Source organism: Engraulis encrasicolus, chromosome 19 (assembly GCF_034702125.1).
Source record: "Engraulis encrasicolus isolate BLACKSEA-1 chromosome 19, IST_EnEncr_1.0, whole genome shotgun sequence".
NCBI classification, from domain to species: Eukaryota; Metazoa; Chordata; class Actinopteri; order Clupeiformes; family Engraulidae; genus Engraulis; species Engraulis encrasicolus.
Window position 1 is genome coordinate 45,987,479 of NC_085875.1, and position 16,606 is coordinate 46,004,084.

A 16,606-nucleotide genomic window follows, 5' to 3' on the forward strand; every position below is an offset into this window, starting at 1 on the left:
AGTTTTTGTATGAACAGAAAGTCAAGACAGACATTTCAAAAGGCAAAACATTATTTTAATAAATATTGATCCATTTTCAAACCAAATAAAACTAATATGACCACTTGGTCATCTATACTGTGGCAGTTAGGTCTTCCAACAGGCCATTAAAAAAAACACATGTCCAAAAATATATTTTGATAGTAATGGCACATAATGCTATTTCTTACATATCAGTCTGTGAATATGTGTTTCTTCGCAGGTGTCCAAACCCCATCCCAGAAAGTAAAAACCCTGCCAGTTTTTTCTCACACAGGTGACTGGTCTACTGTAGGCCTACACGTCTTGAGCAGAGTTATATACAGTAGAAGTGCAAGTACTGTTACAGATGTAATTACAACAGTTGTGGTATGATGTTACATGGTTTCAACTTTGTCATATCATACTGCTAGTGTTGTAACTACAGAAGAGTACTTCTACTTTATAAAACTCTGGGTGCATTTCTAGAAACTATAGTTGCTAACCGTGTTATCTACTTTGTTGTTTGCGATGCAATTTCCAAGTGGTAACTGCCTGAGTTGTTAACTGGCTAGCAACTACGGGTTTCGAGAAACGCACCCCGGGTCTTCAGTACTCACTGATTCAAAGCTAGTTGGATCAAATTTGTGGCAGGGATTTTACTTTCTGAACCCCGGATTTGACACGTCTGCATTCATCGCTGCCATGTCTTGGGAGACCTCCCATCCTTAGATGTCAATGATGACAAAGATCTCCGGCTTCTCCGTCTCGTGTATCTGCATGGCTGAATATGTAATTGCTTTGACCTCCGTTCCCTGAACACAGTTCAAAAGATGACAAGACAGAGCAATTTAGTCTAGATGAAGTGGATGAGAAGTTCCCCACCCCCCTGTCCAATAACCATTCTTGGCTGCATCAAACACCCAAAGAAGTTCAAAAGATGAAGCCTTTCTGCGATGATCATTATCATGTAAAGAAGGGAACAGTGCTGGGAATCACATCATTGCTTTTAAAAAAAATCACCATTCGACCTTGATATGAACTTCTAAATATGAAGATACATATGGAGCAATGGGTTGACCCGTGTCGACCATGCACCAATGAGTGCACATGAAACAACGCACGAAAACAAGCTTTTGACGCTACATGCTGTAACTGTGACAGAAGTTGGCATATATTGGGTCATTTCACGTGAAATCAGACACTTTGGGACCCGACCGACCCGGATTTCAATCATACTTGGTGTGCCTTTTCAGTAGCAAGGTAGCACCCCAGAACTGCATTGGTTTGAATCTGACACTAATATTAAGGGAGAAACAGACTAGGAAAGGTTCACATGTGAGGGTAGGACACTATACATTCAGCCTTGAATATATCAGTCAGTGTTAGTCACAAAAAGATGCCTGTGGTGTTGTTTGAAAGCTCTTTTCTGGCTCTACATAGTACACAATCACCTTGGAATACAACTACTCTCAGAATATGAATTATGATAAATTGAAAAATTAAAAATTGAATATCTAAAAAACTCATATTTTAAAATGGCCAGTTCCTTGTCCAAATGTAGCCGGCAATGTCATGAGCAGCACCTTAAATGCTGGTGTTCGGTTTGTTATTCATTTCAGAGAGAAGTTGACTCACAAATATGGCATCATACAGACCACTTACTAATAATATGGTAATACCATAGTAGCATCACATGACAAAACAAAAACAAAACAAAAATGGTCAGTGTCCATGGTCCCAGGTTTCAGAAACTAAGGCAGATGTCCATTTATACACACCAAATGATGATATGTGAATGTTTGAACATTCCTTCTCTGTGTACCTGTGCCATCTTCCCTTTACCGTACTTTAAAGAGATAATCAATGGCTACACTCTCATTTTGTACTCTACCAGTGCATTTGAAGCAGCAGCTGTGTCTTTTGTAGATAATGTATAAGTACGTCCCGTTGCAGTTACAGGTTCCACTACCAGAAGCACATCCTGATGATCCATGACAGTCTATCTGGTCTGAAGGGAAAAGTGAAGGATGGAGATGGCCCATGAGGATGCAGGAAGTTCAGTTTCACCTCTCCAGTGCTCGGCATACATTCCTCAGCACATGCTAGCCACCAGTTGCCATCATATACAGCTACAACATACCCTTTGATGCTTGAAAATGTAACACATTCCTTTACTGAGCTCACTCTTTCAACTCTGCCTTCTCTGAATGCTCAAAATGGCCTAACTTCCACTGTGTCCATTGACAATGGGCAGAAGCTGTGTAGTTTTTGAGTACCTGGAATAGTTCTTGCAGATTCAAACCTTTTCAACAGGTTCTCAGCTTCATGATGGTACATCTCTGTTGTGGCAAACTGGCAATGGATGTTCTTGACATTATCCTTGACAAATTCAAACAGTTGGTATGGCGTTATAATTTAATTGTCAATAGGACGTTGCAGACTTGCTCGTGCAGCAAGCCATTTAACTGTCCTCCAACGCCATCACATGGACCTTTGCCATGTGATGTGGCAAAAAAGTGCCACTCTGCAGGTATGTGAAAATCTGCCTCGTGGTGGCACAAATTTGTTGTAATTTTAAGGTTCTTATATTGTGCAGGAAGTCTGCAACGTCCTATTGACAATTAAATTGTAATTGTCAATAGGACGTAATTGTCAATAGGACGTATAAGACAAGCATATTTAACCGTGTCAGACTCTCTGTGCCCCTAAACAAATTTCGCTCCAGATGAGACAATAAAGGCTAATCCTATCGTATCCTATCATATCCTATCCTACTTAGAGGTAGCACACCGGCATGGACAAACACTATGGTGTCTACCCTATATGCATTCAGCAGTAGCGGTGCATGATGTTTTGTTCACAAGGCTGTGATAACATTGGTGGCTTTCATTTGCACGCTGTGTACACACACAACTAAAGACCCACTGTGGAGTTTGAAATCTGACCATTTCCGTGTTGATCAATTGATACATTTCCAACAGTAGATTTAGGGCAGTGGTTCCCAATCTGGGGGTCGCGGAGGTACTGGATGGGGGTCGCGGACAGAAAGGACTGTTTACATAAAGAAAATACTCTTAGATTCAACAGACCCAGCAGCAAACGTTTTGAGAACCACTGCTTTAGGGTATGCGTGTATAAACTGTGACATGGCAAAGGCCTCATAGGTCTAAAGGTTGTATTCTATAAAACTGGAAGCAGAAAAGGTGTACAGAGATTACGTTTCTTTGTAAGTTGCAGGATGTTGACATTTAGGGAGATATTTTTATTTTTGTAGCACTGAATCTTGTGCAACAGTGGAGTTTACATTATTTGTCAACTAAAAGCACCACTCCTTCTCCTAGTCCGTTGGGAAACACTATACACTCAAAGAGTAGATGAACAAACCTGCACAGACAAGGAGTAGGTGGACGGGCACGCCACCCCATCCATCAACCTCTAAACTTAATCCTCGTTTTCTTTCCTTTCCTGTTCTGGCCCCTCACGATTGAGGTAAGTGTGCATTTTCTATTGGCCATGAATGAAGACCATTGTGTGTTTCTGCTACCTAACCTCAGACGCATGTTCTCACCTGTGGATGCTTTGGCAGGCTGAACTCCTCACCCCACCTGTGAAGGAAATAAAGGACACAAACACATACAGTAAATGTCACATGTCACTTATTTGCATCATGCCACACTGACTCACCACTGTCAGCCAATCGTAATACTGAACTGTCACATGCAGGATCATGAAGCCTCTAATTTTCATAATCACAGGCAGGAGGCCAGGGTGGGTACGGGGAATGAATGGTGCACAAAAGACCCAGACACAAAACAAACAGCCATAAATGTCACCACCGTTGGAAATAACCAGCTTGTGCTGGCTTAAAGAAGTCTCCACACCGTCTCAGCTGTAAATTACTGTTGGTAAATGGTGGACTGCTTCCAACACAATGTCAACTCAATCCACAAAAGCTTTAGGGATGAAAGAATAGAGAAAGACTGTGGTGTAGCCCACTGTTGCCTAACCAGGGGTACGCGTACCACTAGGGGATATAGTGGGATTTGCTCAAAGTAATAATAATAATAATAATAATAACAACAACAACAAATACCACTATATAATAGTGACATTTGTAGTAAAAAAAAATAATATCGGCAGACAAGCAACTCAGATGGTAAGCACTGCAGATTTTATTGTTAACGGCTAGAGAAGTTACTGTGTGGTGAGAGACACCAAGTATTCCGCCCAGTGAGCTCTGAAGTGGATATAGAAGACAACCATATTTAACCATTTCCCTCCCCCACAGTTCATGGAGTGAGCTTATTTGGTAGCCTAGAAATCTAGACGCCCCTAGAGGCAGCAAATTCAGCTGTAGGGGTTTAGCTCGCTAGGCTACTTCTTTGGTGCATGTCGGGTCCCATTTGGCAGTTCATCCTCTGTCCATTGTCTTGTTGTCCCATGATGCATTGTGATATTTTGTTGCTTCAGTCTTGTGGCCACGCCAAGTAGATGCACATGTCTCCAAATAATGTTGAGTGTCCCCTGACCCATTACAGGAAAGCTTGCTTTCTAAGATGAAACAAAAAAATCACTACACATTCATTAATAATAATGAATGTATGGAGCACAGTCACTGGGACAGAGGAAGAGATATAGAGTATGAGTGAGGGAGGGGTTTCTCATGGTTTGACAAAATGGCTTAGGGGTACGTACGCAAGACAAAAAAGGTTGGGAAACACAGGTCTAGCCCTTGAAAATAAACACTATCCACATGAAAATGCATTGCCAGGGTGGGGTTGTTCTCAGGGATTGGCTTCACAGTGTGTGTGGTCACACTAATTAGTTACTCTACAAAAAGTTTTAATCAGTTAACAGTACTATACATCTGTCAATAAAGTTCTGCATGTAAGCTTAACCTAAATATTATCTGTTCTCTACATTAACCCGTGAATTAAATGAGTGGTTCACAAAGTTTTTTTTGCTCTGACCCCCTTTTTGGACAGAAGAATATTTTTTGCTGCAAGAACATTCAGAGACTGAATACACGGAGCTCCTTCCTTTCCGACATACAGTAATCAAAGTTCATTTACCTTTGCTTATGCATTAAAAATAGTTCCAGGAACAGAATAAGCTGATTTCTAAAAGTTGGGTAAACACAGACAATTTGACCTGTTCCTCCCATTATCTCTTCAATGACAAATGGTTGTTTCTACGGAGCCCAACAGTCTACATACTGACAGAGCAGATATGACGCCTGACAAATGTTGAGTTGGCTTTGTCATGTTTAACTTTCTCTCTTACTGTTTGGATACCCCAAATCCAAAAATAACCTCAAATATGAACAATCTTATCACATGATCACATGAATCACATTCCTAGACTCATCTGTGATGCAGCACAGTCTCCACCCCCCTCCACCCTTCATTATCCTTCCTCCCACACATACAAAGCAACAGACAGAGCAGACAGACTGAGTGTGAGAGACATGGGTACACATGATGTTCGTGCTAGTCCAACATCTTTACATGTGCACCACACAATGTTATTTGGACCAAGGGAAACACTGCCATATACTGTCATTTCATCTGGAGAATGTGAACTCACCCAATCGATCGGATTTTGAAACGCATTCTGTCTATGTGTACAACTTTAACTTCCTGTGGAAAAAAAAACCACATTCACTGTATTAGCAGAGAACAATATCGGCATTGAACATTGATTCAAGCATCCTCATATTTGGCCAGTTACTATGGGAACAGGACACGACAACAGCATCCCTTAGGCAGGTAAAAGGTGTTTTGGAAACTTTTAACTCTTCACATCATAGATACTTCAGAGATGGTGTAATGTCAAAAGTGAAGTGATGTGAAGGAATCTGTTCAAGATCCCACAGATACTTCATTACAAAGCAGCTACAGATCACTCAGGAGTGATATGATCATATGAAACAATATGAAAAGTAAGAAGAGGTCACGCTATAAATGAACAAAGATGTGCTTCAGCGTTCTGCATTCCTCAGTGTTAGAAGAACCCACTGACGAAGGCAGAATGCCGAAACATGTCTGTGTAATTAAAAAAAAAGTTGATGCATGGTGTGACCTCTTCTTACTATTCAGTTATACATTATTTTGGTCAACACCCTAAAAGAAGACAAAAATCTTTGTCAGTTCATAAAGATTGGAGCAGACTTCATCCAAACAAACAGACAGACCAACCAACGCGACCAAAAACATAACCTCCTTGGCGGAGGTACAGTAACAATATGAAATATATATGGAGCAATACCCGTGGGACGAAGAATAGATCAGCGCTGAACTTGAACAGCCAGTCATCTAAGAAATGGAATAGTAGAGACTCCATGTCATCTCCTGTGCCAAAAAGAAGAGAGAAGAAATCATTGTTATTTATAGTTGCCCTGAAGGTAGACTACTATTGAACTCCTTGTGATGACAGATAAGTGAAAATTAATCTTTTATAATGGCAACTATGAATGCAACAATCTTTCTTTCCATGGTACGTAATGGGCCCATTTTAACACCGTCTTGTATGTAAGCAGCATAGCTTTACAGCTCTACAGAGATATCCGAATCTGAAAGTAGGACCTCCAGATCTAGCCATAAAAAATTAGGGTATTTTCACGCCTAGTCCCCTTTAAGTAAACCAAACTCAGAGTGCTCTTTAGTGGACCAAAAAGTGAACCGACAGCCAATGGACTCTAATGTTCTGATTTTGTTCATATTGTGAGTGTATTACAAAAAGAACCGGATACTCTTTCAGGTCCCATCAGGTTTTTATGGTGTGTTAGTCCTCTTTTCGATCACAGCTGGTCCTCTAGAGCTCTCCTTAAGTGATTGCACCAAGTCAAAGGTGTAATTTGTCAGGACTCATAAGCGAACCATACTGAGACCACGCCAATAAAAGTCGGTTCACTTCCGAGGGCTATGGGTACACTTTGGAGCGTTCACATATCCACAGAAAAAGCTGAGTCTGAGTCTGCTTAAATAGCTGAAAGGGACCAGGTGTGAAAACACTCTTTGAAGTTTAGCTTAGCATGAATGTTGTGATTAGACCAGCATGCTGGTTTGCATGCTGCCAGAACGGTGTTCCGTTAAGACCTCATACATGCTCATATTTTGCTATGCTTTCTCCCTCTGGAGGTTGCACAATAACAGCCAGCAGTGAAAATTCACGTCGTTCCCATGTGGGATATGAACTTCAGCGGAGCGGTCATCTGTGGGTGTTAAGAGAATTCATCAGGGTGTGGGGAAAGTGTCAAAGAGATTTTTTAACTCTGATATGAATGCAGGTAGCAGACTAGCTGACTCCTGGTGTTGCAGATAATCTCCGGGTGTTGACACATAATGGTGTGAGTAATCTTAGAGGGTGATAAGAATGGTGAGAAATGAGAATTCAAATGAGTAATCCAACAGTCAGCATGTCCTATGGCAAAATTTACGAGGGCTTCGGCATTCAAATTCACGTCCCCATGTGGGATGTGAACTTAAGCGGAACGGTCATTTGTGGGGAACGTGTCAAGAGACTGATTTCAGCTGCAATGAATGCAGGAAGCAGACTAGCTGACTCCTGGTGTTACAGATAACCTCCGGGTTTTGACACATAATGGTGTGAAAACAATGGTGAGTAATGCTTGAAGGTGATAAGAATGGTGCCAGCCAACATTTCCTCTGGCAAATGTGATGAGGTCAACTGAGAATAGCTGAACTAGTTAGATCACGTTGGCTTGATTACCATTTCCCTACACGTTACATCTGGGCTTCATCTTGTTGGACAAGACATCTTCTGTGGTATTTGGCAATAGGAGGCGATGAACTCGCACCAGCTTGATCTACGTAGCACATCACATGTTAGGGGGAAGGGTGGAGAGGAGTTGTTAGGTGGGGTGCGTTGCACACTTTTTTGGGGGTGCAGGATAACGCGTCTACACATCAAGATCTGTCTGCAATCGCATTAATCCCACGAGAGTTTGACACCATGACACACGTCGCATTACTGAAATTTGGTAAGTCGGACAAGATTTCTAACCATCATGCAACATTTCCAGTCCAGAACGCAGTGTTGTCCGTCAACGCATGCAGTCGTTGCGGAATGTCGATACACCTAATGGCATATCACACCAATAGGATGAAATCAGATGATCCATTCCATTCCAAACTTCAACAGTGCCAACCCCTCCTACCCCAAGAGGATGCTCAGTTAGGCATGTCCAGACGGTCAAATATTTATCTTGTAACCAATAATTGTAAGTAACCAACTTCCTGTCTGCTACCACCAAACAAACACACACACACACACACACACACACACACACACAAACAACCTAACTGATCTCAACCACAAAACTGTCATACGCCTTGCACACTCAGCAAACAGAGGCCACACTAATCCCCCCCCACCCACACATTGCTTCAATCGGGCCACAGTTAAATGGCATTCAGATGGCAATGGGCACACTTCAACAAAAGCTTGGTTCCATCTGCCATCACTGTACTAAACAACCTCCCCCACAGTGACCTTGCATTGGACCTTCCTGGAAGTGTATAGTGTCTGACTGCCATGAATGTTGTGTTTTGTGTTGCCCGTCAGTGTCCATGTTGTGTCTTACTTTTGTCCGAAAATGTCTGAGTGTACGTACCGCATTATGTCTACTATCTCAATGTTCAATGACGTTTGATGTCTTGATGTCTGTCATGTGCGAGCAAATCAAATAAGGCTCCTTTAGTCATTGAAAACAAAGACAGACTGTGTTAAGTGACTGTGTAAGACTGTGTAACTTCACTAAGCACAATGTTCAACAGAGCAGGTGAGTCACTAGCCTGATTATCGACTTTCAAATCTCTTCGAAACTTAGTCTAACCAAGAGCATAACAATTAACATTTCCAAAACGACATGGTCGACCTGCCTCTCTTTGTTTGCTACTGGTTGTATGCTTCCCGACATAGTGGGAGGAGTTCCCAATTTTTCAGGAGCTCAGAAACAACATTGTATGGCCTGACTAGAAGCAATGATGAATGTGTTGAGTCACTTGGAGGGCACGGCCTGGCTAGTGAGTCACAGAAAGACAGGTGAGGTCAAAGACTCTGCGCTCCCAGTCAGCCACACCTCCACCAGGTAGCCTCCCAATTTATAAGCATCTTTCACCTGTAGGGGGCATAGCCGCACAAAATGCAAAAAAAATGCTGGCATCAAGAAATGGCAAAATAAACTAAAATAAACTGGGAATGGCTCCGACACTACAGTATGTGTTGACTGTGACTGTGACTGTGAAGTTTGTGATGGTGGTCAGTAATAATTTCCCCTTGGGTCGGGTTCTGTTTAGGCTGCTAATACTGTGAAGACCTTCTGAATGATTTAGCACCAGCCACTACTATTAAAATGGTCATGCATGCGCCCTTGTAGCCATGGATAATCAGGTCGATACTCGTCAACATAGAATGGCAAAATCTACTCATTTTTTCTAGCGGTGGGATGTTGATTTTCTCACGATGGGAATCGTCCTAACACACCTACCAACGCACACATACCAATGACTAATAGGCAAACAAATTCATATAAACACACACACACACACACACCCCGTAACTGACACAGATACAAACATATAGAGTAGCTTCCAATCCACCCACTCAGTGTGCACTCACTCACTCATCCATGCACACACACACACACACACACACACACACACACACACACACACACACACACACACACACACACACACACACACACACACACACACACACACACACACACACACACACACACGCTCTCTCTCTCTCCATCACACACACACACACACACTCTCTCTCTCTCTATCACACACACATGCGCGCTCTCTCTCTCTCTCTCGCGCGCGCGCGCGCACGCACGCACGCACGCACGCACGCACGCACGCACGCACGCACGCACGCACGCACACACACACACACGCACACGCGAACACACACACACGCACACGCACACGCACACACACTCTCTCTTTCCTTCCATTCTTTCCTCATTCTTTTGGCTTCCTCCCATGAAGACATAACTGCAGAGGACTGAAAAGCAACTGCATGGAAGCCATGACAGGTCTCTGATAGAGCGAACACCATATCAAAACATAGCAGTACTGTACATGGTGTATGGGTGTGTTGAATGGTTCATTCCATTTAACATGCCACCAATTCACCTGTATCACCATGGAACATCTCTTGAAACACATTTTCCATCAAGGCAACACCCATTTTTCTCACTCACCGAATGTCATTCTAGTTTTTGCTGGTTGCAGAAATGCAACATCCCTGAGGATGTAACGCTTCCAAATGTTTCAAAGGACAAGGTATCAAGGGGGAGGTACAGCCTTAGGCTATACTGGTCATACCACTCACTCATCAATATAAGATGAGAAATGGGGAAAACAGCCTTGTCTACAAATAAAGGAATATAGCTTGGTTCCTCCCTGTAGGCAATGTCATGGTAGATGCATCATTTTGGGCCAACATGAAACATACACATAGTGTTCTATTTTCATGTCACGCCTGGGGAGTTTTTCAAGTTCAAGAAGTAACTCGTCAAGTAGGTTTTCCAAGTTTAGTAACGGACTCAGACAACAAAACACAATAGCATGCGGTTAACAGAAGAACAAAGGAAATGCATACTCCGTGCTTCTAAAGTTATAATCCGGTGCAACCAGAGTAGGACTAGATCATAAATAAAAAGGAAGAAAAATCTGATGCCACATGCATGTCCGGGCCAAGGAGGTTGGTGATCTGTCCCTGGATGTGGACGGCTATACCATAAGGCCATCCTCAGAGGTGCGAAACCTAGGTGTCATCCTTGACCCTTCCCTCTCATTCCAGTCTCACATCTAAAACATCACCGAATCTGCCTTTTCCCATCTGAAGAACATCTCCAGACTACGGCCCTCATTCTCCGACTCTGTGACTGAAACACTTATCCATGCATTCATTACTTCCCGCCTGGACTACTGCAATGGGGTACTGTATGGCCTACCCAACAAAGCCTTGGGCCGACTAAAGTATGTTCAGAATTCAGCTGCCAGAATTATATCTTGCACAAAGCGGTGGCAACACATCACTCCCACACTCAGCTTCACTGGCTCCCAGTGAATTCCCGTATTGAGTACAAAAAATACAAATCACTCCACTCCCAGTCCAGGTCTCTGCGGTCTTCTGAAAAGGACAATCTTATCATCACCCGAGCCAGACTTTGTACTGTTGGTGACAGAGATTTCTGTGTTGCTGCCCCCACGCTCTGGAACAGTCTACCTCCCAACATATGCCAGGCCCTCACACTGGCTACGCTCAAGAAGCACCTTAAATCCTATCTATTCCCAGAGGCATATGGACTTTAACTTCCCTGGCCTTTCCCCTGCCCCTTCTCATTATTTTCTGTTGTTCCATTTCATCAGTCTTCATCACAGTCTTTATCACAGTCCTACTGTATTGAGTCCTCTCCTAGACTATGTGAGTGGTTTGCCTCATTGCTCTTGTAAAGAGCTTTTATGTCAGGGGATTTACCACTTGTGCAATGTCCCAAATCAGGAGGATTAAAGCTCTTCCAAGAGTATATCCACAATTTGCTGTAGTGAAATACAGTATTGTCTGAAATGTTTTCTTAGCACTCACTGGGCCCATACTCATAAATAACACTGAGCTTGGCACTTAGCAAGGATAATTTAGGTACTCTTCTTATTTGTTATGTTTGTGTTTATGTTTATGTGGTAACACTTTATTTTAGGGATACATCTATTAGCACTAATACATACAATGTTAATGCCTGCATAAGTAACTTGTAAGGCATGTACTAAGCAAATGCTAAGGCCTACTAGGTCCTTACTAAGGTCAAATTGGTAATAAATCCCTTATTGTGCATGAACAAGACATTTGTGAATACATGCCTAACAAATGTTTGATTTTGCTTTGTACATGCCATACAAGTTACTTATACAGGAACATTGTAGATATTAGTGCTAATAGATGTATCCCTAAAATAAAGTGTTACCGTTTATGTTTGTGTTCATGTTTGTCTTGTCTGACACTTTAGTGTTTTTATGGTCTTGTCTGCGGACTGGGACAGTGAGAGACACAAAGACCATTTTGTTCCTTTGTATGTCTCGTTACATGAGAAGAAACTGACAATAGAGCTGACTTTTCACTTATTTTTAAACCACACAGACTACACAGACACTTTTGCAGACTTCAGGTTGCTGACTGTGTTTAGTTCCTTCATCTCCACAGGTAACCCCTCCTCTAATAGTTCTCGCATGGGAACTCAGCATTGCTGGCAAAGAAACGTTCTCTCAATCTCCGCAATTATTCCGAATTACCAGGAGTCCTTAGGTAATAAAAGTCCTGTGCGAATCGGGCTTTTAACTTGCTCCCGTGGACACCAGAGTTCAATCTTCTTGGGTGGCCCAGGTATTTTCCACACAAAGCAATTCTGAGACGGGCAAAAATGGCAGATTGAGCTTGCATGATTATCACAGATTTCAACAATGCTCAGTGTTGTGTCACTAGGATGGGTGGGAGTGACTAGGCAAGATTTAGCAGCACTGCACAGCTCACAAATGTACTCAGGATCCCAGAGCGCTGCACTCTGCCAATGATGGAGGTGAATTTCAAAGCATCCATTGATTTCAACATAATGGGGAGATCATGCCAAAACAAATAGTACAAGTTCTGGGAGCAAAACACCCTCACACTGTACTCATAAAGGGCTTTTAATAAAGTCCTTTGGAAAGAATATGTCAGTTTATTTTTTTTAAAAAGACTAAGATCTCTGTGGGTGAAGATTTCACAACACTGACTTCAAGTGATTCAAACAGCATGGTTATGTCTTCTGCCAAGTTGCTAGCTCCCTCTGGTGGTCAGCATGCACTCTTTAGCTGATGTGTTAAGCCCTTGTTCAGAAAGTAATTAAAGCCCCTTCCCAGATTTGATTCAGGTCATCATAATGTGCACTGAAGGCAGGTATGTGAGCTACTATGTGAAATCACCTGTGTGAACTTTCTACTTTTTGGAAGGAAATCAATTATTTTTACCTGATTGTCTAAGACCAAAATGTTGTTACTGTAATGGTTATATTACATTACATTACATTACATTGCATTTGGCAGATGCTTTATAACCAAAGCGACTTTCAAAAGAGGACATAATCAAGCCAACATCACAAGCAAATACAAAGTGCACAGGAGATATACAGAACAACAAGTGCAGTTGCAAAGAGGTGTTAGTTTTTTTGTTGTTGGTTTTTTTTAATATAAAGAGTAAATAACGAGTACACACACACACACACACACAAACTAAACTAAACTAAACATCATCAGGAGTCTGCCCTGGGGCAAGGCCAGCTCAAGCATTAGTCTAGTAGATTCTCTCGAAAGAGGAAGGTCTTTAGTTGTTTCTTGAAGGCTGCAAGAGATGTGCTTAGTCTTGCTGCCTCTGGGAGACCGTTTCACCACTTGGGTACCACAACGGAGAACAATCTTGACTGGGTGTACCTAGAGCGACTGGATGGCAGAGCCATATTGGCCAGTGGCCAGTGTGCGGGCGTTTTTACAGTTTTTCTGATCAGCAACCTACAGTATACAAGTTGGAAGAAATTGGAACATGGAAGTGTATTTCAAGACAGCAACCTTACCTTCCGACTCCACTTCAACGGTATCAATGGGCTCTACTGTCTCTGTGTCCGTCATGTATCCAAACATGGCCATAGCGCACTGCTCAAACGCCTCCTCCAGGGAATTACCCCACGAGTGGAGCCTGTGGGGAAACAGATAACAAATGAGGTACTAAGAATAGTCATGGGGAGGGGGGGGCGCTATGTTGCCATATGGGCTTGCATGCCCAGGGTCACCCAGGTACGAATCTGGCCTGGGTCATTTCCCAACCCTACCCCATCTCTCTTTCTCCACTCACATCCTGTCGCTCTTCACTGTCCCTATTAGAAATAAAGGACCAAATAGGGAAAACATTTTAATATTCCGGCAACTTTCTTCATCATTACTTCAGTTTATGCATACCGTTTGAGGTGTGTACGTTGGTCCAATAAATGCATGCAAGTTAACTTACTTAATGAAAAGAAGGCGCAAGTCGAAATGTTTGTTAAATAAAAATCCTAGTGCATGGCGTTAAGTAATACAGTAACTTTATTCATCATTTCATCACTAGCTGTGTTCATTGAAGGTCCAAGGTGATATTTTAGTAATTATTTTAAAACATGTATAAAGCCCACGCATAAATGCTTTTCATTAAGATTTACAAAGTAAGCAAACAAGCCTGACCAGAGTCAGCTTTGCAGTCAAAAACATTTATACAACCTGCATCAATCTTCAGAAACATTCCATGTATAATAATGAACTTGATGGAATTTAAAGGAAGGTAATAAATAAATAAATAAATAAATAAATAAAATGAAGAGAAGAGCGGAGTTACTACAATGGGCATACATTTGGTGAAATGTGTGTCTGTGTCGGTCGGTTATACTTGCATTAATTTCTCAGAATAAGGGAAATAAACTAAATGCATTAAGGTTGCCAAACTGATGGATTACATGGAGAAGATACACCTATATACGTGTGAACACCAATGAATGTGAAACCATAATGAATACCTCCTGATGGTGGTAATATTAATTAATTAATTAATTAATTAATTAATTCATTCATTCATTCATTCATTCATTCATAAAATGCACACCCTAACTTTGTAGAACAGAAGTAGAAGAACAAGATTTCAATGTTATCCCAATTCAGTTTCACAATAAAAAAAAACGTTTTTTCTTCGTATGATAACAATCGTGAGGAGATTCATGTCTACTTACTGTACATCTGCTGTGTGATCCAAATCTGCAAAACAGACAAATAAAATATGAGATTTTCTTTGTTTTGAATCACAATTAATTTCAAATCTGGCACTGGAACTAAACTAAACTAAACTGAGAGGTCATGGTGTCCGCCAGCTAGATGAGTTAGTGAAGTTGTTAAAATATCAAGATATTTCTCTACTATAGGAATATTTGGAACATTTCTAAAATCAAACATAACATTGCTGCAAAGCAGTAAAGGTATATTTCTTCAACAAAATCCTTAGTTCACCTGTGTCAACAAACTTATCAGTGCCAACACAATGACAAGGACCTTTGTCATGGTGTAACAGAAAGCAAAAGGCTGCATATCTCCCTGGTGACAACTGGATATGCAGCGCTGCATGCACTGCAGTCTACCTACACCTCCTGAGGTTCTTAACTGTTGGCCCAGTGTTGGGTCATACGGTAGATTCACATCCACTTCACAATGAATACATCTCCTTGCGAAGCACCATAAAGAATCTACTCTGTTGTCATCTGCTGCTGCCCCTCCTTCTGCCCCTTTGACCATATCCAACTCCTTAGATATTGCATCATTGTGTTGTGTTTACTGATGCACCTTGGAGCCATTTCAGAATCCACACAGAGAAACATTGTTGACAAAGACACCTTCTTTATTCAACCTTTAAGACTTACAATGAATCCATAGGTCTACCTTTAAGTTGTGTGAGGCTTCTCAATAGAGACATATAGATGCTACTTTATAATTATCAGCATGGCAGAAGTAATTGACACAATGCAGCATTTCATTGTAATTTTCAAAAGATACGACTGCTTCTTGATGTAGGGTCAGAAGGCAACATATACACAGGCAGGTAGCCCAGAACTAAGCACGAAGAGGCTCTAATTCAATTCACACAGCTGCGTCGTCAACAACACAAGGCCATGGTCCTGTTCCAAACAACTTAGTTCTAGGCTACTTCCTGGATCAAAGCAATGTTCTCTGTCTCTACTCCATGTGTGTGTAGAACTTGAATAGGCCTACTCTGAAGGGGGAAGGATACAACTATTACTTTTAGCAAGTGGTGAAATTGTTACCAACAACAACCAAGACACATTGTAACTTATTCTATCACGTAAAAATAAACAGCAATGCATGCTCAGACGCTATCGCTAGCATTTCTCAGTAGTTGACAGACAGACCGACAACACAGCTACATGTGACCAGCCTTTTGTAACTCACATTCATATTTTTTGTCTATGGGTGGATATTTGGATTTGACAGCTTCTTGCTCCTTGGTGAGATCCAGTAGGCGATCATCCATTGTAGGCTACTCTACGTATTCCACAATGTAACATTCACTGACAACAGATAGGCTACACGCGCTTGCTGGGGATGGTATCATGCCTTCAAAATAAAAGCCTCCTCTGCTCTTTCGATTTCATCACCGTTGACAAACTTGCTTGCAATGCTGTCCTCTGCTGCTACAATCCCATTACTTCTTCTTCTTCTTCTGTGAGGGTTTAATGGGCGAGTAGCGCTCAGATTAGGCGCATGTCCGCCCTCTACTGTCCTAAAAGAGCCAGAGTCTACATTCCCTAAATCTCAAGAGTTGTGGTGTGTGTGTGTGTGTGTGCGTGTGTGTGTGTGTGTGTGCGTGTGTGTGTGTGTGTGTGTGTGCGCGTGTGTGAGTGTGCCTGAGTTTCAAATCCTGTCAAATAAACCTGTTTCTTTTAAATAGGTGAAAAAAGTACTCTGTTTAACACTAGTGATATAATTAACCAGACTGATGC

The 16,606-nt window shown here is 41.8% G+C and overlaps 1 protein-coding gene across 1 annotated transcript; it reads right to left on the bottom strand.

Moving 5' to 3' along the window:
• Nucleotides 1-37: 37 nt before the first annotated feature.
• zbtb8os (zinc finger and BTB domain containing 8 opposite strand) lies at nt 38-16,233 on the bottom strand. The gene is made up of 7 exons (XM_063184579.1): nt 16,056-16,233; nt 14,828-14,852; nt 13,646-13,767; nt 6,268-6,350; nt 5,587-5,639; nt 3,569-3,605; nt 38-812 (listed from the first exon to the last, which is right to left on the bottom strand). Exons 1-7 carry the CDS (start codon nt 16,135-16,137, stop codon nt 726-728), a joined length of 489 nt encoding a protein of 162 aa, XP_063040649.1. The 5' UTR covers nt 16,138-16,233; the 3' UTR covers nt 38-725.
• Between the last annotated feature and the right edge of the window lie 373 nt (nt 16,234-16,606).

Coding starts and splice junctions, on each gene's coding strand:
- zbtb8os (XM_063184579.1), bottom strand. CDS start 16,137: ATGGATGATCGCCTACTGGATCTCACCAAGGAGCAAGAAGCTGTCAAA. Junction 6,351..13,645: donor CGTTGAAGTGGAGTCGGAAG/GTAAGGTTGCTG, acceptor TTTTTGGCACAG/GAGATGACATGGAGTCTCTA. Junction 3,606..5,586: donor TTCAAAATCCGATCGATTGG/GTGAGTTCACAT, acceptor TTTCCTTCACAG/GTGGGGTGAGGAGTTCAGCC.